This window comes from Protopterus annectens, chromosome 5.part1 (assembly GCF_019279795.1).
Source record: "Protopterus annectens isolate FY-2018-M chromosome 5.part1, PAN1.0, whole genome shotgun sequence".
Lineage (NCBI taxonomy): Eukaryota > Metazoa > Chordata > Ceratodontiformes > Protopteridae > Protopterus > Protopterus annectens.
Window position 1 is genome coordinate 579,877,092 of NC_056736.1, and position 23,991 is coordinate 579,901,082.

At 44.1% G+C, this 23,991-nt stretch overlaps 1 protein-coding gene across 1 annotated transcript in view; it reads right to left on the reverse strand.

Moving 5' to 3' along the window:
- THAP12 (THAP domain containing 12) overlaps window positions 1–23,991 on the reverse strand; it is a 299,454-nt gene that overhangs the window by 238,735 nt on the left and 36,728 nt on the right. The window contains exon 3 of the mRNA XM_044072831.1: window positions 12,238–12,679. Coding sequence (XP_043928766.1) covers window positions 12,238–12,679 — 442 coding nt within the window. The remainder of the gene's footprint in view (window positions 1–12,237; window positions 12,680–23,991) is intronic.

The following is a 23,991-nucleotide window of genomic DNA, read 5'->3' on the forward strand; positions in this document are numbered from 1 at the left end:
AATCTTAGTTGCCTGTGCACGTCCAATGAATGCAGAATCCGCTCCCCCTTGTTCTGCGGATTTGGGAAAAAAGTTGGCAGGTGAATGATCTGGTTAAGAGCCACACTGGATACCACCTTACGCATAAAGGAAGGGTTGGTCCTGAGGGCCACCCTTTCTGGGTAAAATATAATGAAAGGCTCCACTGCCATGAGAGCCTGTAGTTCCGAAACCCTTCTAGCTGAAGTGACTGCCAAAAGAAAAGCTGTCTTCCAAGATAGAAATGTTATATCTGCAGTAGCTGCTGGTTCAAAAGGATGCAGGGTGAGTTTTTCCAGCAGAAAATTGAGGTCCCATGCAGGAGTTGGTACTCTCCTGGGAGGCCTTACATTTTTGGCCCCTCTGAGATACTGTTTTAGCAGTGGATGAGAAAAGAGGGGAGGCTCTGTGTTGTAATGAGCCAAGATGGCAGAGGCATGGATTTTTATTGAAGAAAAGGAAAGGCCCTTGTCAAGCATCTCAGTTAAGTATTGTAAAATCTGAGGAATATTGGGCCTTGCTAAGTCTATTCCTTGCGCTTGGTTCCAGGCACAGAATCTCTTCCATTTGTCAGCATAAGATTTTCTAGTACTAGGCCTTCTGGCTTCCAAAATGACATCCATCACAGGTTTACTGAGAGATGTGGTTTGAATAACTAGTTGATTAGCCATGCTGCAAGATTCAGAGTTTGGAACTGAGCTTGCAGAATTTGATAGTTCTGCTGAGACAGTAGCCGAAGTGTTTGAGGCAAGTACCATGGAGGAAGCTGTGACATATTCCTTAGAAGCGGGTACCAGTGTTGGCGAGGCCAGTCCGGAGCAATTAGAATAATTTTTGGTTTTTCCTGTCTGACTTTTAGTAAGACCTTGGAGAGTAGAGGCAGAGGGGGAAAGGCATAGACTGATAGTTTTTTCCAGCTGAAGGATAGAGCCTCCACTTTCCATGCTCTTTTGTGATGAGTTCTTGTGCACAATTTGTCCAACTGATAGATCTATTTGCCTCTCCACAAAACTATGTCTGGTCTTCCCCATTTCTGTGTTAACGTGCTGAATATTTGTGGATACAGTTTCCATTTGTGTGGGTCCATAAGATTTCTGCTTAGGTCGTCTGCCAGAGTATTTTGCTTTCCTGGCAGGAATTGAGCTTGAAGATGTATTTGGTAAGTCAAGGCTGTGTTCCACAAGGCCATGGCTAGTCTGCAAAGGGGGTAAAAATGGGTACACCCCTGCTTGTTTATGTACCACATAACTGTGGTGTTGTCCGTCTTTATCAGTAGTTGTCCTAGATGAAGTAAGTCCTTGAAGGCTGTCAGAGCATTCTGAACAGCTAGCATTTCTTTCTGGTTGATATGCAGATGCATTTGGTTTGGGCTCCATTTGCCCTGAATGCATCTCCCTGCCAGGTGGGCCCCCCCAAGCATAGTCTGATGCGTCTGTAGTTAGGGTTTGGGTGGCAGGGGTTAGAGTGAATGACAGTCCCTTGTTTTGGTGACATGGCTTTGCCCACCAAAGAAACTCCTGTTGTAGACAGGGAATGAGAGGGATCATGGTTTCCAGGCTGTGACAATGTTAACTCCATAAACTTTTTAGGTACCACTGAAGTTTCCTCATATGCAGTCTCGCATATGGAATTAGTAGAATGCAGGATGCCATGAACCCCAAAGCCTGCAGAATTTGCCTTGCAGATAACTGTTTCTTTTTGCCATTTGATTGAAGTATGTTGTCAATTGTATTTGTTTGTCTGGTGTGAGGTAAGCCATCTGGGCAGTTGTATTCAAGCTTGCACCCAGGAATGTAATTATTTGAGAGGGTACCAGTTGTGATTTCTTTTCGTTTATGGTGTACCCTAGGCATACTAGAAGCCTTTTTACAAACGCCAGATGTTGAAGAACAGTGTCCTTGTCCTCTGCCTGAATGAGACAATCGTCCAGATAAGGATACATTTGAATGTTTATTTGTTTGCAGAATACAATTACTGGTGCTAGGCACTTTGTAAAGACCCTGGGCGCAGTAGATAAGCCAAAGGGCAGTGCAGAGAATTGGTAATGCAAAAAAACCTGCTTTGAAGCGGAGGTATTTTCTGCAAGATTCCCTTATTGGGATATGCAGGTATGCCTCTTTTAAGTCTAGAGTTACTAACCAAGCATTCTTGCCTAGCATAGGCAGTAGCTGTTGTAAAGTCAACATTTTGAATTTTGGAATGTCAAGGAACGTGTTCAGAATCGATAAGTCCAGTACTGGACGCCATGAATTGTCTTTTCTGGGTACCAGGAACAGTCTTGAATAAAATCCTTGTCCTTTTTCTTTTTCTGGTACCGGTTGAATAGCCCCCATATCCATGAGAGACATGACTTGTTTCTGGGCCTCTACCCACTGGTTTTGTGGCAGACCCGGCCATCCGTTTGGAATTGGCAAAGTATGGAAATGAAATCTGTACCCCTGGGATACTATGTTTAATACCCATTTGTCCTGGGTTATTAACTGCCAATTCTGAGCATGGAGTGCTAGTTTTCCCCCAAGGGGGCTGCCAAAAGATAAGTGCCTGGAGATGGTAGAGGAAAGTCATTGAGACTGCTTACTGTAGGGTTGTGCTTTGTTACCTCCAGATTTGGAGGTGGAGGCACCCCATTGCTTTGACCTGTAAGATCCCTGTGATTGATATCTTTTGAGCACCTGGGTTTGCCCTGAGTGGCTCTGTTGGACACAGGAAAGGACCAGTTATTAGTAGACCAGTGCCTACTGAACCTGGGTGGCTGCACTTGCAAGAAATTTTTTACAGTTTGCATAGATTTAGCTTTGTCTTCCATTTTCTTTAAAACCTCTTCTGCCTTATTACCAAACAGACTAGCATGCTGCAAAGGGGCATCCAACAATGTAGCTTTAACATGATCAGGCAGATTTTGCTCCTTGAGCCAGGCATGTCTTCTTACCACAGATCCAGTTACTGCGGGCCTACAACAGGCCTTCAAGGAATCAAAACTACATTGCAAAGTATGCTTTCCAACCTGTTCTGCTGCATGCAATAAATCCTGTAACTCTATTTTCCACACAATCAGAAATCACCATCATTTTCTGTTTCAGTAAGCCCATAACATGCTGTTGATATTTAAGCGTATGAAACTGGCAGTTTAAAGCCCTGATTGCCAAGGATGCAGACGTATAAACCTTCTTACCTTCAGCTTGGCAAGCTAAGAACTTGGTTATATTCAACTGGACGTATAAGAGAATTTAAGTACCTTTTTATGCACTTTTTCTTTTAAAAAATACAGTATTTAAATTGATTTAAACTGTGCATGAAGGAGTGTTGAAGGAATTTTTAACTGGTTATTCTGCTCTTCAGTAACTTGAACTAAAAGCTAGTGTTGGCTGAATTTTGTTATTTGCTAGTAATTACAGGTGTGGGGTAGCCACATTCAGTGATTTCCTGTCCTTGCATATTTAAACTGGTGCATGTGAAATAATTCCTGCTTTAAAACTTCAGCTTGGCAAGCTAAGAACTTGGTTATATTCAACTGATAAGAGAATTTAAGTACCTTTTATGCACTTTTCTTTTAAAAATACAGTATTTAAATTGATTTAAACTGTGTATGAAGGAGTGTTGAAGGAATTTTTAACTGGTTATTCTGCTCTTCAGTTATTCACACCCACCCGCCCTGTTTTTGTTTTGGTGTTAATCTTAGTGGCATTGAAACTGCCCGCCTCAGCCTGCCTCTGGGCCCATCTCATTTGCTCACTCAACTGAGTGCAGTGAGATCATATTCTGATTTCAGGCACTCCTACTGTGTACAAAGAGAGCATCTGGGAAATAGAAAAAAAAAAAAATTAAGCTTATTTCCTGCCTTTCTTGTTAAGTGGTACAGACTATTTGTAGGCTTCTGAGCCCCAAGCCCTTCTGTGTTTGAGGAAGCCTTCTAGCTTGTTTTTTTCTTGTAACTAGCCAGTTTTCTAGTTTCAGCACTCAAATCTGTTTCTTTGATCTCAGCACTTGTTCAGAAAAAAAAAAAAAAAAAAAAATTTCATCTGCTTTTACTGTACTTGTGTTTTACCTACTTCTTTTACTTTTGCATCATCTTAAAATACTCAATTGTATTTATTACTGCTTGGTGTAACTCATTCTAAGCCTTTTGGTTTAAACACTTGGGCTTCGGACCAGTTAGTTGTTTTGCACTGAGAGGTTTGTGGTCTGCACTGTTGTGGCAGAACAGGTAGCTTACATCCTTCTAGGTTGAGAACTGCTGATTGAGGGCTCAGTGTCTGTTATTCTAAAAGTGTATTAATTCTGGTTTAAGCACTTGGGCTTTCAAGCCAGTTATTTTACATTAAGAGGGTTCGTGGTCTGCACTCTTGTGGGAGGAGAGGCTGGACTCTGCCCTTCTGAGCTGGGAATTTCTGGTTAAAGGCTTATAGTGCATGCATATCTGAACTGTTTCTTACTGAAGTTGGTGCGCCTTGTTTGCTGTGGCATAGACTGGATTCGGGCCTGCTGGATCTAGCTTTGTTTGTGTAACTTGAGCACTAATCCAGACATTCTCTAAAGTATTCAATGGTATTTATTACTGCTTGGTTGTAACTTGATTAAAGTGTAGCTATCATTCAAGTCTTTTGGATTAAGCACTTGGGCTTCAGACCAGTTGTTTTACATTAGGAAGGTTTGTGGCAAGCACTGTGGTGGCAGGACAGGTAGCTTTCATCCTTCTAAGTTGGGAACTGCTGATTGAGAGCCCAGTGTCCAAGTGTATTAGTTCTGGTTTAGGCACTTGGGCTTCAGGCCAGTTATTTTACATTAAGAAGGTTCGTGGACTGCACTCTTGTGGGAAAAGAGGCTGGACTCTGCCCTTCTGAGCTGGGAATTTCTGGTTAAAGGTTTATAGTGCCTGAATATTTGAACTGTATCTTACTGAAATTGGTTCACCTTGTTTGCTCTAGCATAGACTAGATCCAGGCCTACTGAATCTAGCTTTGTTTATATACTTGTTGTTTGTTTGCTTATTTCCCTGGAAGCTAATTCACCTAATCAACTTCTCAGCTTCTGTGGATCACTAGTGATATCTGCATTGCTTACTGTACTTATTTCCTTGTTTCACTTGAAAGAAAGTTACTGTTTGTCGTTTTTGCATTTAGTTACTTGTATCACATTGCACTCAAGTTACCTGGCACTTGCTCACTAAAGCAATTATATAAGTCAGCACTAAAAATTAAAAGCACTACACCCTCACTCCCCACTGGCCCTTGTTTTCAATTAAGGATTTCCCAATATTATTCTAGCATGTCCAAAGGTCAGTTGTCAATCTCCTCTCCGGTCCAGCTGGTGAATCTGGGAATCTTGAGGCAATGTTATAACTGCCTCATGTACACAGACAACCCTCTCCTCCTCCCACATAACACAAATACTTGAGAGATGCAGCTATTTAGCCAAACTGGAGGCTGAGCTCTCTCAACTCAGGACTGGCAAGACCAGACAGGAGGAGAAGGCAACTACACACACCACAAAACCAGCCTCACATAATGCTACCACTCCACTGAATCAAACACATAAACACACAAAGACATACTCGGAGGCTCTGAGTAAAATTTACCTAAACAGCAGAGGCCTCCAAAGCAGACACCCAAACAACTGCTACCTCAAGACACCCCACAAGCAACACATAAACCACAAAAGCAGTGTGCAAAGCAGTCACAGCCCTTAAGGCCAAATACAACACCAAACATACTTGTCATAGGTGACTCCATAGTCAGACACACTGACGTCCCACTCACCAGGCTGAACAAGGAGAGGGTCACAGTAAGCTGCCTATCGGGCGCTAGAATCCGCCACATAACACAAGCACTGGGTCACTCCACAGCAAGTACAAATATGACACAGTCATTGTCCATGCTGGTGTGAACGACCTGAGACGTACCTCCCTGGACTGCATGAAAAGAGACATAGAGGAGCTCTCTGATTATGTAGCCCAGGCAGGTATGACCCTAACCCTGAGCAGTATCCTTCCTTCACCAAGAATGATGCCACAATATAGAGACAAGATGATCAGCTTTAACAATTGGCTTAATGTCTGGTGTCATTCAAAGGGGATCCAGTGTCTGTCTGCCTGGGATGACATGCTTGACAAGCCACGCTGCTTCGCAAGGGACGGCTTGCACCTGTCACCCTGGGATTCGGATATTGGCTAAGGCTCTTGCCACCCCCATAGTGCCTTTTTAGGCAAGGCTCAAATTCTAAACCTACCACCCTAGAAAACAAAATGGGAAGAAATTGAGGGTAATGCTGCTCAATGCCAGAAGTCTAAATCTCAAATGCACTTTTCGAGGCCCTTCTCAGTATGGAGAACATCGATGTCTGTGCTGTAACTGAAACCTGGTTCAAGGCTCCTGAGAGCACCCGGCACTATTAGGTTTTACCTCATATCATGCGTTCCGGCCCCAAAACCCGGACCACTCCACAAAAGGAGGGGTGTATCCATATTCATAAAGGATACTCACACCTCCAGGTTGGTGGCAACAAATGAAGCTGGAAACCATCCAGGTGCAACTAACAATAGGCAAAACTGCTCTACAAATTGTAGCATGCTACAGGCCACCCTCTCAAACTCAGGAACCCCACACAGCCTTCCTGAAGACACTGGAGGGTATAAATGTATCTCCAAACACCATCATATTGGGTGACTTCAACTACCCGAATATAGACTGGGAACATTACTCAAGCCCTAACTTTCTAGCCCAACGGTTCCTGGAGTTCATAAATTCAAATGCCATGGAACAGCTAGTCACTGTTCCCACGAGAGGAGAAAATATACTAGATCTCATTGTCACAAACATGGGGACAAAATGCTCCACACCGGAAGTATATCCCTCATTGGTGAGATCTGATCATAAACTAATCTCACTGGAAATCCACATCCCGCCCCACCCCAAACAAAAAGACCATAGTGAAGAACTTCTCTAAAGCAAACTTCACACTACTCAAGACTGGTGTGGTATCCTTCAAGGCCCCTGAGTCAGAGGAAACCACAACCCAAGCTGCGAAGCCCTTACAAATGCCTTCTATGAACACCTCCAGGACTGCATGGATCAGGCAATCCCAAATAAAACCAAGACTCTTTCCACAAAGGGCAAACGTCCAGTCTGGTGGACCCCAGCCATTAACAAACTTTACAATAAGAGGAGAAAGCTATTACATGATAGAACAAAATCCATAAAAGGGAAGTCACCCCTGATCATTATTAGTAAAAAATACGAGCACTCATAAAATCAACTAAGGCCAATTTTGAGAGAAAAATTGCCATGGATTCAAAGGACAATCATAAGGCCTTTTTCAGCTATGTTAGGAACCTGGGTGGAAACTCACAGATATGCTCAGAATTAGTCCAAAATGATACAAAAATCACTGAACCCACAGACATTGCCAACATACTGGCAGACAGGTTCAGTGCAAACTTCACCCCTCTCCCCTAAAGGAGAGATAACTATCCCAGCCGAGTGTAGCCTCCCGGACATCTCAAATGCGCAGGTGAAAGCTGCTCTCTAAAGCTAAAACACAGCATCAATGGGACCGGATGGTGTCCCCGGCTGTGTGCTACACGAGCTAAATGAGGAATTAAACCCGCACATAAGGCAGCTGTTTAATCTCAGCCTTACCACAGGATACGTGCCCAAGGAGTGGCGTACGGCAACTGTGGTCCCACTCCACAAAGGTGGCGCCTCACGGACCCTGGTAATTACCACCCCATAAGCTTAACAAGTCTAGTCTGCAAAGCTATGGAGAGGATCATAATGGAGCTCATAAACAAAGATATAGGGGACTTGCAGACATTGGACCCGACCCAGTTTGGCTTTGTCAAGGGAAGATCATGCCTTTTGAACTTGGTCGACTTCCTTGAAATAGTCACCAAGGCCATTGAGGAGGGAAAGGCAGTCGATACAGCCTACCTTGACCTTGCAACACAATACCCCACTGGTATTGTAGAAAAACTTACCAGCTTAAATGTAAACCCATATGTCACAAGATGGGTTGCAAACTGGCTTAAGGACAGAACCCACAGGGTTAGAGTTGCTGGCGCTGTGTCAGACTCCAAGCCGGTCACAAGTGGTGTCCCACAGGGCTCGGTCCTTGGCCCCTATTGTTTGGCATCTACTTCTCAGAAGTACAGGCCAACATGGGAGGACTTTGGCTGACAAAGTTTGCAGATGACTGCAAACTGGGCCATAGTGGAAAGTGCATCGGACACTGATATCCTTCAGAAGGGACTCACGGAAACAGATAGCTGGTGCCAGAGCCATGGCCTGAAGTTAAACGCCAAAAATGTATAGTCATACCCTTCGGGAAAAACAAGGTAACCCTAAGCTACCATATAGGTGGCAATCCACTAAGCACAGAAGAGGTTATCAGGGACCTGGGGACCCAGGTTGACAGTGGCCTTTCCTTTGACACTCACATTGCTAAAGTGGTTAGAAAGACCTTCTACACTGCCCACCTGATCATGAAGGGATTCACATCCAGATCTAGTGAGGTCATTGTTCCCCTGTACTCTTCACTTATCAGACCAATGATCGAGTACAATGCCCCATTCGGGATGTATCTCACCCGACATCTGCAGCAATTGGAGAGACCCCAAAAGTTCCTCACCAAAAGGATAAAGGGACTCCAAAATCTGTCATATGCTGCCAGATTGAAGAAACTCCAGCTCTATTCAGTCGCATACCGCCTGCTCAGAGGTGACATGTGCCTGACATACAACGCCATGTCCAACCCGGAATTAATGGACATGCTCCACCTCAAAAGATCCAAATCCACCAAAACCACTAGAGCAAGCGACTTAAACCTTAGCACGGATATAAATAGGACGTGCTGGAGGGATAGATTTATCACTCAGAGACTCCCTATGCTGTGGAATAAAATCCCGGTCCATGTGAGGCAGAGCACCTCGCTGACTCTGTTCAAGAGAAATCTAGACCTGTGGATGGGAGATCGTAGGTTTACCCCGGGAATCATCTCTGGGTCACTGCTGGACAGAGGCACAACAAACTAATGGGCACAGTATTTTTTCATATAAGGGGTGGCGTAAGCCACAATAATTTGGGCTAGGCTTATAAATGCCTTAGGGCAGATAGCCTAGTATAAACCTATGAACCTATGAACCTATCCAGCGCCCTGGAATCTCTATCAGAAGGGGTAAGATTTTTGGCTGTAGAAGCCTTTACACCCTTGGGACCCTGAGAAATAGGATCAGCAGCAGGATTTCTGAAAAGACATTTGTGGGAGTCAGGAACCCTGTAATATCTGTCTGGCTTACTAGGAGCCAGAGGCAGGGAATCAGGAGCCATGCTTGATTCCATGAACACACCATCAACAATGTCTAAAACAGGAGGTACTGCCAAAGGCCTATGCTGAGGAAGAAGGAAATCCCTAAGCCTCTTTTTTGATTCAGAGAAGTCCTGACTCTCCCAGTGAAAATGTTCCCTTAAGGTATGCAAGGCTTCTCCAAAAGAGTAATCCTCAGGAGGAGATGCAGATGGGATGGATTCCTCTGCATCAGAATCCTCATAAGGTGGAATAGAAAATTCCTGATCAGAAGAAATGGAAACCTGATATGAAGATTCATAATCAGTGCCTTGCCTAGGCCTCTTAGCAGGAGGAGGGGGTTAGGAACCCCTGATCAAGGTAATTAAATCCTCTGCCATTTTGATCATTTGTTTTTTAGGCATAGGGGCCAGAGCACATGGCTCATGCATCAGTTTATTAGACATAGAAGTTGCTTTTGACCTTGTTTTTGTTGATGGCGTTGGTTTAATATACAAATGTTGAGGCCTGAAAACACTCTCTGAAGCCGGTGCCTGCTCAGCGGTGCTGGACCCATCCAGGGGAGAGACATCCGCGGGTTCAATACTTTGCGAATCTCGCGGCATACCGGACTTTGAATGGGTCTCGGTAGAGGCCTGCGAGTCTAAAGTAGTGGGTATCAGGGGCTGCGAAAGAGCTTCAATGAGTACCGGCGAACTGGCGACTGGCTTAGGAGAAGCTTCATCATCTGTTTTGGACCTTGACGGTCTGTCTCTGTCTTTTTCCTTGCGTTTTTTGTGAACTCCGGTAGTCGGATTGCTAACAGACGACATTTCAGGGTAGTTAAATCTTGAGCCAAAATATTTAGAAGCAAAAATATACAGACACTTAATAGTGCATTGGTTAAATTTAGCACAAAACCGACAGCAAGGCACGTTGTGATCAGGGCCTAGGCAAGGAATACAGTACAAATGAAAATCCTTATGTGGTATTTGCTTCCCACAAGCAATGCAATTATTAACTTTTACAGACATCGGTAAGGAGCAAGAGCAGATTACCCAAATGTAATGACGGCAACAGTGAAACACGAAGAACATCAATGATATGCAAATGGACTTCCATGGGTGACCAAGTGCCTTGGACCATCTTTCCCTGATAGAGCCCCCCCCCACCCGATCATTGAAGCATCTGTGGTCACTACTGCTTTGGGCTGGGAAGGGGAAAAAGGGTAATTTCCACAGAATCTGTTCTGACTTCATCCACCAAATTAGGTCTTGCTTGCATCGATTGATTATCCTGATCTGGAAGGACATGGGTAGGTCTAAGGGGGACCATTGTGTTAGCAGTAGCCACTGAAGAATCCTCATGTGTAATCTTACCAATGGAACCATCGTAATGGATGCTGCCATGGACCCCAACAGGTGGAGAACAGCTCGGGCCGGTACTTTGTTTTGGTTGAGTATCACTTGGAGCTGCGAACTGAGTCTCTGTAGCCTGTGAAGGGGAAGGTAGACTCGACAAGACTGGGTATCGAACTCCACCCCTATGAATTCCAGTCTTTGAGATGGAGTAACCTTGTATTTTCCCTCATTCACTGTTATCCCTAGGTGGTTCAGAAGCTGCCGGGTGTAATGAATCAATGAAAAAAGTTGATGCTTGGTTGGGACGGTGAGGAGCCAATCATCTACATATGGAAACACCCGGAATCCTTGCAGTTTCAAGTGAGCTGTTACCACTGCCATGCACTTGGTGAACACTCTGAGGGCTGTAGAAAGGCCAAAGGGCAGTGCTTGAAATTGGGAGTGATTGGATCCCAGCCAGAAGCGGAGACATTTTCTGGAGCGTTTGTCCATTTTTATATGGTAATATGCATCCTGAAGATCTAGAGAGCACATCCAATCATCTTTTCCCAAGAAAGGGGGTATAGACTATACCATGACCATCTGAAACTTTGCTTGTTTGACAAATTTGTTTAGTATGCTGAGGTCCAAAATTGGCCTCCAGTCCCCGGTTTTCTTTGGCACTAAAAAGAACCTTGAGTAAAAGCCGGATTTTACTTGGTCTGGAGGGACTGTTCAGATGTCCCTTTTTTGAAGCACCTTTTGAATTTCTATAGCTGCGAATTCGCCGTTGACTGGTTGGAACATCTGCCTTAAAGGCCTTGGGAAAATACTGAAGGGGATGTGACATCCTCTGGTCATTATTGTCTGCACCCAAAAATCTGTGGTTATTTCTTGCCAGGCAAAGTGGTGCAGAGAGAAACGTCCCCTGACTGCTTCTAGAGGCAAGCAATCGGGACACTCTTCAGGAGCGCAGGTAGGGCTGTCCTGAGAAAGAATCCCTGGATCCCTGGTTACGTGGTCCCCCTCGGACTCTGAAGGGGCATCTTCCGGTTGAATTCCCCCCTCCACCCCAGGGGGGAAAATTCACCACGTGTGTCACAGAAAGGACCTTGGGATTTTTTGTAGCACATCTTTCCACGCCTGATTCTTGGAATAGGTCGTTGAGGTGTAGAAAAACGTATGCCTACAGCAGACAAGGTCTTACCATCCTTCTTACACCTGGCTAAGGTGTCTTTTAACCTTTGGGACAAAAAGGAATGAGGCCTCTACAGGGGCATTTAGGAAGGAAGACTTGAAAGGGTCCACGAAATCACAGACTCTTCCAGGTGTGGCATCTAGTTACAACGCAAGTGCCTGCTGCTCTTGCTGCCCCTTCGGTTGAATGCAAAATCAACCTCATGGACGAATTTGAGATGGACTCCAGGGTAGCAACATGTGAGGTGACTTTGTCCCATACTGCATCAGAGACTGGTCCTGCAAGGGTTTCTGAGAGTTCTGAAATTATGTCTCTCTGAAGCAGAGTAAAATGTGCTAGATAGTTCAGGGATCGAATAGCAAAGGTTACTGAAGAAAATACCCGCTTCCCCAATCTGTCTATCACCAGAGACTGCCTGCCGACACAATCATAGCATCCACAGGAAGGCCCTTGGACCAATGTGGATTGTCCTCTGGTGGTGAAAGAATTTTATCTGGTCTACGAAGGATAGGTTCAATGGCATCAGGACTCATCTCCATGTGCTGCACAATGAGCTGGATAAGCTCATCTGCAGGCGGGGTCACCAAGAAGGTAGAGAGCCGGGCCCGGAAAGCCTGCAAGAACACGGACTCCTCAGAGGAAGAGATGCTGGACTTCCAATCGCCTCGCTGCCTCAGGATCTCCAAGATATCTGCAAAGGAGACATCATCAAGGGGCGACCATGGGGACCATTCCCCCTCATCGTAATCAGTATCTTCTGTCAAAGATCCCTCTGGGGAATCAACGTGCGTCCTCTTGCACGATCGCTTGCAAGGAACATCTTCGAGGGGAGCATCACAGGAGGAACCTGCAGAAGGGGAACTTTGTTGAAGGGTGTCTTGTGGCTCCCGAGCCCGGTGTCCATGAGTAGAGGGCTGCGACAGCTGTGATTCAGAGAAAGGGGAGGGGCTAATCAACGCCGGAGGGACCAACTGAGAGCCTGCAAAGACCAGTGCCCTTTCCATCGCTTGGAAAGCAGGTCCTCCCAAAGAGGGATGGGAGCCCGGAACCGAAATGGACAAACTCAGAACCGGGGTCACACCCTGCCCTGAAGGACCCGCAGCCAAGGAGGGAGCCACGGGAGTACATGGCTCTGTCAAAGCTACTGGAACCGAGGCAGATGTACAAAAAGGTGACACTGTACCAGGGAACACAGTGCCGACAGGCCAATCTCAGTCCCAAGGATGGCCCAGTTACGAAGACACCGTAGGCCAAAGGGTAGTCCTCGGCACCGTGGTAAGATCTACCACCAGTGCAGAAGAAGCTGGAACTGGGGGGTCATGTCGGTGATAAATACTCCAAAACCTGCAAGGAAGTCAAAGGAGGAAAATGTTGTGGAGTCCTTGGAGCAGAACCCTCGGCTCCGAATGGGAAGGAGGGTTTAGATGGAGTTGAAATTCCTCTGGCCTCTAAGAGCTGATCCACTAGCCTCACTACATCTAGTTCAGAAAGACTAGGAACACGTGGACATCCCCAAAGGAAGTTGGATATTCTAAAAAGGGGTTGTATTGTTGGCCATAAAAAGGGTCCACCGAGGGGGAGTACATTGTCCTAGGGAGAATATCACCTTTCTGCAACGAGGTCGAAGGACCAGAATTAAGTACAGGGAGGGGGGAAGTGACCGGATCTTGGATAACAATTGTTGGCACAGAAAGGTGGGATGGAGCTGAGGTTGAGATTATAGTTGTCAATGCAGGTAGCACTATCGGTGCCAAAGAAGCAGAGGATGGTGCCGATGTAGCTAGTTGACTTGGAACCCAAGTCAGAATAGAGGTTGCAGATTCAGGACTTGGAACCAATGGATGTGACAATTTCAGAACTTTAGGCTTTGGTTCCAGTTGTTTAGACTCATGAGGAGATGAGGGAAATGATTTGCTCCTCTTTTTATCTTCTCTCTTAGGAGGCAGAGAGGCCTCCAACTCAGAAATAAACTCAGAAATAGCCTCCGCGAATGGAGATTTTTAACAGTCTTGCTATCATTAATTTGTTTTTGTGCTCTGCAAGGATACAGGAGCTGAAACCTTTACAGATCTGACAAGGGGGCTTCTCAGACAGGTGAGGCACCCCTAAGCAATAAACACAAGATAAATGGCTGTCTACATTAGGCATTTTTCTGTCACATCTATCGCAACGTTTGAAACCCGTGGTTCCTTTCTTATCTGACATATTCCAGAACAACATCCAGTAAACAAACAGAAATAACAAATGTCTTCTGTTTTTCTTTTTTTAAGACAGGAAGGAAAGATTAGAAAGACTGGAAGATTTATCAGCAATGGTAATAAGAATACCCAAACGGGTAAAGAAAAGGGAGTACCAACGATGGTACGAAGAATACCAAACTTGGTAGAAAGTTTCAAAGATAACTAGAGGGACACAAAAATATATTAGAAATATGTGATAACAGCAAAAGGAAAGACAGACTAAGTAATAAATCCAGGAAAGACAGACTAAGTAATAAATCCAGAAGATGAGAAAAATTTATAAAATTTTTAGTGACTTAGCTGAGAGCCTGGTCTGACACGTCTTGATTCGTACGTGGCAAACGAGATCTGGGGTAATGTGGAGAGGGGCACTATGGGTAAAAGCTTAGCTTGAGAATTTTCTGGCTGGCGCTTGTTACAACGGCCGATTCGGTTCCGAGGACGGAACTGACATCCATCAGTAAAGAATGAATGAAGATTAACAACATCAGATCAAATACCACTAAGAGCCCAGATTAAAAAAACATGCATGGGGTGTATTAATTACTATAGTTCCCCAGGTAACACCAACCACACAACCTCATTAGCCATCATGCCACACTATCCCTAACATTTACAACTGCTAATCACATACACCATCTTTAAATAAGTCAGATTTCAAACCAAGCATTCCTGCCAACAGTTTAATCTGAACAGATCACCCCAGTATGTGAACATATAAACTTACAGCTGGGCTACCATATAAAACAACATGTTCAGACACTAAATCATATCCCTATTTTCTCAAAAAAAAAAATAATAATAATGAATCAAAGTCTCAGTAATTATACTACCACCAAAAACCTTAAATCTTACCACTCAATGCTAAGGGTCTAAATACAAAGACATCCGAAGTGAGGTCCTCCTGCAGCTCTGCAACTCAAGACACATTCATATTTTGTGCAATTAATGAGACATGGTTTCAGTACAGAGGCATCACTCCCTCTATATCAGGGTTTAGCAACTAGGATTCCTTCAGACCCTAGGGTAACTCTGAGGAGTATCTGTATTTATCAGTAATACCATTACCTCACATCAAACTACCCACAGCCTTAATGTGGAGCGCCTGAAGATCCAAATCGCCATTAACAAACCTAAGTACTACTTCACCACTAGCTCCAGATCCCTGTTAAGTATCAATTACCCAAGCATTAACTGGCACACTTACATCTTTAAAAATGGATACGGTCACTATTTCTTGGACTTTTTTGATAACAATGTGCCACACTACCAACTGTAGAAATTAATATAATTGACCTGATCCTTACCAACCAAATCCTTCCTATTTAAATCTGACCACAAGTCAGTCATCTTCTCTGTCAGCCCTAGTGGTACTACCCCACCACCAAATTACATCTCTTTAGGGACATCTCTAGGGCAAAGCTACTTCAGCTTGCAGTAGACCTATGCAAAATTCCCAACAATCTCCAGCAAACGGACCCAACTGACAGGGCTGCCAAGTTTACCTCCGACTTTCAACAATACCAAAACAGCTGCATACAAACGTCAGTATCTGTCTGCTGTAAATTAAATGTTAAATTCAGGAATAAACCTCTATGATGGAACTCCAATATTACAAAAATGCATAACAAAAGAAGGGAAATGATGACAAGTTGTAAGAAGCCCCAACTCCTTATCTCAGGACCACAATGAAGCATGCTTGCCAGGAACTTGAGAGTACAATTACAAAATGCAAAGCAGAATACAAGCATAACTTTGCTACAGATATCAAAGGGAACTACAAATCTTGCTTCCATTATGCCAAGTAATTAAGGCATAATGTCCAACAATGCACAGAGATAGTCTTTAATTTTATCATACATTCTAATCCCAAGAATGCAACTGATATAGTAGCAAACAAATATGGTGCAACTTTACCTCATCTACAGGCAGTGCTGCCACCAGTATCCATAAAATTTTAGTTTCCACTGAAATCACCTTAGAAAAATTCTTAAAATCCTAGTCAAGAAAACAGTACTTCCACAGGACCAGACAACATTCCAGGCTGCATTCTCATCACGGTCTAAGCCTCTACTTAAACTTTTCAACCTCCTCCTATCTACAGAGCTTGTTCCTGATGCTAGGAGAACACCCCTGTGACCCCTCTACAGTTCTAATTAATTATAGACCTATCAGCCCCACCAGCCTTATATGCAAAGCCTAGGAACTCATTATAGCAGAACAGGCAACTTAACTGAGCTAGATCTTAATCATTTTCATTTTGGAAATGGCATGCCCCAGCTACTGAACTTAGTATCTTCTTATACATGGACCATTCAGTTTGGTTTTGTGAAGGGTAGTGTCCTGTCTCCTGAACTTAGTAAGGTTCTTTGAAAAGGTTACAGTGGCTGTGGAAAGCAGTCATCACACACCTATTATCTTACAGAATTATAGGTAAGTACCCATTTGGTTATAAATTGGCCTTACCCTTCCCATGGTCGACAATTACATATTACGCATAATAAAGAATAACTGGATAATTTGAGGGGACCCATGCATAGGACAAAGCACTTAGGAGCTGCCTCGGTCCATTAGTAGTACATGTGGCAATCTTACAGAATTATAGGTAAGTTTGGTTATAAATTGGCCTTACCCTTCCCATGGTCAACAATTACATATTATGCATAATAAAGAATAACTGGATAATTTGAAGGGACCCATGCATAGGACAAAGCACTTAGGAGCTGCCTACATGCGGCAGTCCTGGGGTAAATTTTCTGTTTTCCATCCATAGATCTAAGCTGCACTTAAAAATGCACAGGGATGAATTTGTTTTATGTGGCTGGGGAGTCTGTTCTGTGGCAGCCATATCCTCTGCAAAATATACCTGTCCCCTCCAAACTGTTCTTTTGATGATGCAGGAGAGATTTAGATCCCTAGATAGAGTACTTCTGATGCTATTTGATTTGCTGATATGCACTAAATCCATCTGTAATGGGTCAGAGGATGCCTGGTATGTCAGACACAGGTCACCTCTTAGCAGTCTGTAGGATACAGAGTATAATGGCAGGGCTTTGAGTCGGTCCACGTAGGACATCATGAGCTGACTAAGGCTTTTCACAGTATCCCCCATGCTGATATTATTAGAAAAAATGGGCAAACAATGTAAACCCTTATATAATCTGCTGGATTGGCTATCCAACAGACCCCGGGATATTAAAGTTGCCTTTACTCTCTCTGAATGCAAAACTGTAACTAGGGTATCACAGGAATCAATGCTAGCCCCTCTCCTGTTTGGTATTCATTTTGCAAACATTCAGTCCAATATCCCAGATGTGTCAATGACCATGTTTGCTGATAACTACAAGCTGAGCACTATTACCTGGTCATCCACATATACTTAATATCCACAGCAAGGGCTGGAATATGTTTCAAGTTAAATGCAAAGAAGTGCAGCATAATGTAGCATTCTTTAAAAAAAAAATGTTTCCAGCTCTTTTGTTTTAAATGGTATTCCTCTTCAGAAAGACACAGTCGTAAGACACCTGATTACTTAATTGGACAATTCTCTTTCAATGGATTATCATGTTTCAGCCAAAGTCCGGGAATCCTGTTAATGATACATTTGGGGACTAAACCAGCCATCTCCCATTAAGAAGGGCTTGTGGCAGAAAAGTGTGGATCCAGTCTTGTTTGACCTTGGGCTGGTTGGAAGTTCATGGTGTACTTTCCTACTGGTAGATTAAATTTCACCTATCTTTAAGCCTCGTGTTTGCATGGGTTTGCTCACAATTTAACAGAACTGCTCTACGTTTGGCATCCTTTACCAGAGGCCTACAGTGTTTCTGCTTTAATCAAAGGCAAAAAGCAAGAAATTATATTTTTGACTCTTTTGCACTTTCTGAACTGCATTTTATCGAACTGCTGCATCACTTCTGTTTTTTCTTTTCACTGTTTTACTGTTTGTGAATGCCTCATTCTCTGCACTTGATTTGCAATGTTCTGATACCTAGACAGCATAGACTAGATTCAGACCTGCTGAATCTAGCCTGTTAGGAGTGTATTCATAGGTAGGTACTAGGCTATTGGCCCTATGGCCTATATAAGCCTAGCCAAAAAGGTACCCTGGCTTTCACCACCCAAGAAAATTATTTTCCTGTGACCCTGTCAAGCAAAGCCACAGAGGTGATCCCCGGGGAGAATTTCCTATTTCCCATCCAATCATCATGATTTTTCTTGAAGAGTGCTAATGAGGATGTATTGATACACTTCAGCACTAAACCAGCCATCTTATATTAAAGAGAGCACCCCTGTGGCAGAGGAATGTGGATCCCGGCTCGTCCAAGCTGGGGATTCTTGGAAGAAGGTTCATTCTGTGCTTTCCTATTGGCAGATTAGCCTAAAAATGTTTTAATTTCACCTGTACTTAAGCTTTGCACAGTAGCATACAACAGGGGTTAGCGGTACCCTGTATAGATGCAAACGCCTTGAAACTCAATTTTCCCCCTAAAGATCTGCCAGAGGAATGTGGATCCCGGCTCGTCCAAGCTGGGGATTATTGGAAGAAGGTTCATTCTGTGCTTTCCTATTGGCAGATTAGCCTAAAAATGTTTTAATTTCACCTGTACTTAAGCTTTGCACAGTAGCATACAACAGGGGTTAGCAATACCCTGTACAGATGCAAACGCCTTGAAACTCAATTTTCCCCCTAAAGATCTGCCAGCGGAACCTTCCCAAGCTTCTCTACTGCACTACTGGTGCACTGAGCAGCATTGCCACACTTGTCATCCACAGCCTTCAATAGAATAAGCACCTTTGTTAGCCCTACCACAAAAACTGGTCAAACTAACCCACTCCCTACCCTAACAGTACATACCGTAAAAACCTGCTATAATGGACTGGGAGTTTCCCATCATTTCACCAGCCAGCCTGATTGACATGAGCATCCTAAGGCAATGTAGTAATTGCCTCATGTATACTGACAACCCCTTATTCCTAAAACAAACAAACAGCTTATGTGACAGATGTAATTACACTATTAAATTGGAATCAACTGACACACTTGCTTTAAATTTTTATTTACTTATTTGACATTTCTTGACTGGGTTATAGTCCAACTGAGTCGAAGCCCTTTTTCAGTGGAGGCCCAAGAAGAAAAACTCCACAAGTAAGTATGCACAAGTACAATGTGAACAGCTCCACAAGTAAGTATACACATGTACAAAATGAACAGTATAACATGAATACTCAAAGTTACAGAAAAAAAATCAAATAAAATACATGGCAACATCTCAAAATATTTACAGTCAACATTATAATCTTCTCCAGTTGAATAATTTTAGAGAGTGAGACCCAGGTTCAATTCATAGCTGCTATGCTAGTAGAGAGTGAGACCCAGGTTCAATTCATAGCTGCTATGCTAGTAGAGAGTGAGACCCAGGTTCAATTCATAGCTGCTATGCTAGTAGAGAGCGAGACCCAGGTTCAATTCATAGCTGCTATGCTAGTAGAGAGCGAGACCCAGGTTCAATTCATAGCTGCTATGCTAGTAGAGAGCGAGACCCAGGTTCAATTCATAGCTGCTATGCTAGTAGAGAGCGAGACCCAGGTTCAATTCATGGCTGCTATGCTAGTAGAGAGCGAGACCCAGGTTCAATTCATAGCTGCTATGCTAGTAGAGAGCGAGACCCAGGTTCAATTCATAGCTGCTATGCTAGTAGAGAGACCCAGGTTCAATTCATAGCTGCTATGCTAGTAGAGAGCGAGACCCAGGTTCAATTCATGGCTGCTATGCTAGTAGAGAGCGAGACCCAGGTTCAATTCATAGCTGCTATGCTAGTAGAGAGCGAGACCCAGGTTCAATTCATAGCTGCTATGCTAGTAGAGAGCGAGACCCAGGTTCAATTCATGGCTGCTATGCTAGTAGAGAGCGAGACCCAGGTTCAATTCATAGCTGCTATGCTAGTAGAGAGCGAGACCCAGGTTCAATTCATGGCTGCTATGCTAGTAGAGAGCGAGACCCAGGTTCAATTCATGGCTGCTATGCTAGTAGAGAGCGAGACCCAGGTTCAATTCATAGCTGCTATGCTAGTAGAGAGTGAGACCCAGGTTCAATTCATAGCTGCTATGCTAGTAGAGAGCGAGACCCAGGTTCAATTCATAGCTGCTATGCTAGTAGAGAGCGAGACCCAGGTTCAATTCATAGCTGCTATGCTAGTAGAGAGCGAGACCCAGGTTCAATTCATGGCTGCTATGCTAGTAGAGAGCGAGACCCAGGTTCAATTCATAGCTGCTATGCTAGTAGAGAGCGAGACCCAGGTTCAATTCATGGCTGCTATGCTAGTAGAGAGCGAGACCCAGGTTCAATTCATAGCTGCTATGCTAGTAGAGAGCGAGACCCAGGTTCAATTCATAGCTGCTATGCTAGTAGAGAGCGAGACCCAGGTTCAATTCATAGCTGCTATGCTAGTAGAGAGCGAGACCCAGGTTCAATTCATAGCTGCTATGCTAGTAGAGCGCGACCCAGGTTCAATTCATAGCTGCTATGCTAGTAGAGAGCGAGACCCAGGTTCAATACATAGCTGCTATGCTAGTAGAGCGCGAGACCCAGGTTCAATTCATAGCTGCTATGCTAGTAGAGAGCGAGACCCAGGTTCAATTCATAGCTGCTATGCTAGTAGAGAGCGAGACCCAGGTTCAATTCATAGCTGCTATGCTAGTAGAGAGCGAGACCCAGGTTCAATTCATAGCTGCTATGCTAGTAGAGAGCGAGACCCAGGTTCAATTCATAGCTGCTATGCTAGTAGAGAGCGAGACCCAGGTTCAATTCATAGCTGCTATGCTAGTAGAGCGCGACCCAGGTTCAATTCATAGCTGCTATGCTAGTAGGAGACCCAGGTTCAATTCATAGCTGCTATGCTAGTAGAGAGCGAGACCCAGGTTCAATTCATAGCTGCTATGCTAGTAGAGAGCGAGACCCAGGTTCAATTCATAGCTGCTATGCTAGTAGAGAGCGAGACCCAGGTTAAATTCATGGCTGCTATGCTAGTAGAGAGCGAGACCCAGGTTCAATTCATAGCTGCTATGCTAGTAGAGCGAGACCCAGGTTCAATTCATAGCTGCTATGCTAGTAGAGAGCGAGACCCAGGTTCAATTCATAGCTGCTATGCTAGTAGAGAGCGAGACCCAGGTTAAATTCATGGCTGCTACGCTAGTAGAGAGCGAGACCCAGGTTCAATTCATAGCTGCTATGCTAGTAGAGAGCGAGACCCAGGTTCAATTCATAGCTGCTATGCTAGTAGAGAGCGAGACCCAGGTTCAATTCATAGCTGCTATGCTAGTAGAGAGCGAGACCCAGGTTCAATTCATAGCTGCTATGCTAGTAGAGAGCGAGACCCAGGTTCAATTCATAGCTGCTATGCTAGTAGAGAGCGAGACCCAGGTTCAATTCATAGCTGCTATGCTAGTAGAGAGTGAGACCCAGGTTCAATTCATGGCTGCTATGCTAGTCGAGTATTAAAGTAGTAAAGGCTATTATGCAGTAGGGGGACTAGATAGGAGAAGGAAGAAAGTTAGGACAGAGTGATTTGAATTGGGTGGGAGGTAGGTCAAGGAGGGTGGTTACAATGGCAGACCTAGGTTTTGTTTAGATAGTTTTTGGTAGCTATTTTGAACTGATGTCGATGACTGATGTTTCGAATATCCAGTGGAAGCTTATTCCAAGATTGGGCCCGAGAGTCGCTATACAGGTTTTCACCTATTTTAGATTTAGGCTTGTGGCTAGACAGAAGGTTTTGTTCAGCACTATGGAGAGATCTAGGTGGTGACTAGGGGAAGATAAGTGAAGATATGCTGGGACAGAAGAAGGGAAGATGCAGAATAGAATGTATCATTTGAAACAGAGAGGAGTAGGCAGTGGGGAAGCTCTAGACAGTTTAACTTTAAGAGCTAGTCAGTGGTGTGAGTAGCATGGGTAGTCAGCAGCGAATTTGGCCACTTTGTTAAAAGGTGGATTCTAGCTTTGATAGGAGGGTAGCTTGAAGGTTGGTAAGGATCTGTGAGATGTAGAGCAGGCTGGGGAGAAGGTAGGCATGGGCTAGGGCAATTTTGGCTTTATTGGATAAGAATTTCTTGTTGCTGTAAAGGAGTCCTAGGTTTTGGTGAGTTTTCTTAACATTACTGAGAATGTGCAGGTCAAACGTCAAGTTGGTCATCAATGATGACCCCAGTAGTTTGGCCTGTGATTCCACCTTGATAGGAATGTTATTGAAGGATGTGATTGAGAAGGAGGATTTAAGATTACTCATGTTTTTAGGGATGAATAGTAGGACTTTTGTTTTTTCGGATTTAGTATTTGCTGGTTCATGGTGAGCCAGCTCTCAATAAATAGGAAGGATGCCTGGGTAGTAGACTGTAGGTCACTGAGGGTATCTGCTATGGTAATAACAGTGACGTCATCAGCATACTGAATGAATGATGACTGTTGGCAGGATTTGTACAGCTGGTTGGTGAAGATATTAAATAATAGTGGGCCAAGGATAGCTCTTTGAGGGACACCCATCTTAACTGGAAGTGCAGGAGAGATTGCAGAAAGCCATTTAACAGACAATCATTAATGTAGCTAGTAAACCAGGAAATTGTAGAGGTCATCAAGCTGAGTTCTGAGAGTTTGCTAAGAGGAGGGGGTGGGAGACTGTGTCAAAAGCCTTGGAGAGATTGAGAAACAAACAAGAGACCAGTTTATTTTGATCTCTAGCTAGTGACACGGTGTTAGTGAAGGAAATTAGGGCAGTGGAGGTGCTATGTTTAGGGTGAAAGCCATGTTGAGTGGGGTTAGTAGGTTTTTTGTGAGAGGTATTGAAGGAGCTGTTTTTGTACACATTTCTCAAGAAGTTTAGACAGAGGGGATGGAATAGCAATGTGTCTGAAACTGGAAAGTTCAGAGGAGTTACCTCCTTTATGCATGGGTAAGGTGTAGAATTGTTTCCAGATAGCTGCCACTTTGACCTCGGTAATGGAGTGGTTAATGAGTACAGAGATGGGGAGGGCTAGAGAGGTGGCTGCTGTCTGGAGAAAGAGTGAGGGGGGGTTGTCTCTGGATGGGGAGCAGGGTTTTAGTTTTAGAAGTAGGAATTTTATGTAGCTTGTGGAGACAGTTTTGAGAGAAAAGAGATGAGAGGGGTTATTGGAGGAAGGAGGGCTGTTGGGTGGGTATTGTTTGTGAAAGGGTTGGTTTGGGTAGTTAGTCTGCTGACAGCTTTGATGAAACAGGAGTTGAAGCTGGTGGCAATTTCTAGTGGAGAGTTAGAGGGACAAGGTTCTAGGGAAGATGGGCTGCCTGGCTGTAGAATTTGATAGTGTGCCAAAAATTCTTGGGACTGTCAACTTTTGTGGTAGGAGGGTTATTATAGAAATTCCTCTTATCATTGTAGATTGATTTCTTGGTATGGTTGCGAAGTTCTTTGTACTGTGTGAGGTAGGAGGGAAGTTTGGCTTTGGACCCCAGCTTCCAGGCTTTGCCCTCTTTAGCATTAGAGACTTGGTGGTGTGGGTTAGCCTGGGAGGTATTATTGATTTAACTCTAACTGTGTGTAAGGGGGCCAGAGAGTCTAGTATGTTTAAGAATATAGAGTTAAATTTGGTTACAGCTTCATCAAGGGGTAGCTGTGTAAGGAAAGACCAGCTGATAGACGAGATATGGCTGTTTAATGTGTTTGAATCAAAGTGTATTAATTTGCGGCAAGCTAAGAACTTGTGTGACCTGGTGTAATGTGGAGTGAATCTAAGGACTTTGATGGGACAGTGTTCACTAATGGCATCTGGCAGTGTATCAGAGAAATAGTTGTGGGGGTGGGAGACTAGTACCCAATCAAGGAGAGTTAGAATTAATCGATTTTATAGTAAAAGTGGGGGTAGTTATTAGTTGGGGGAAACCATGTAG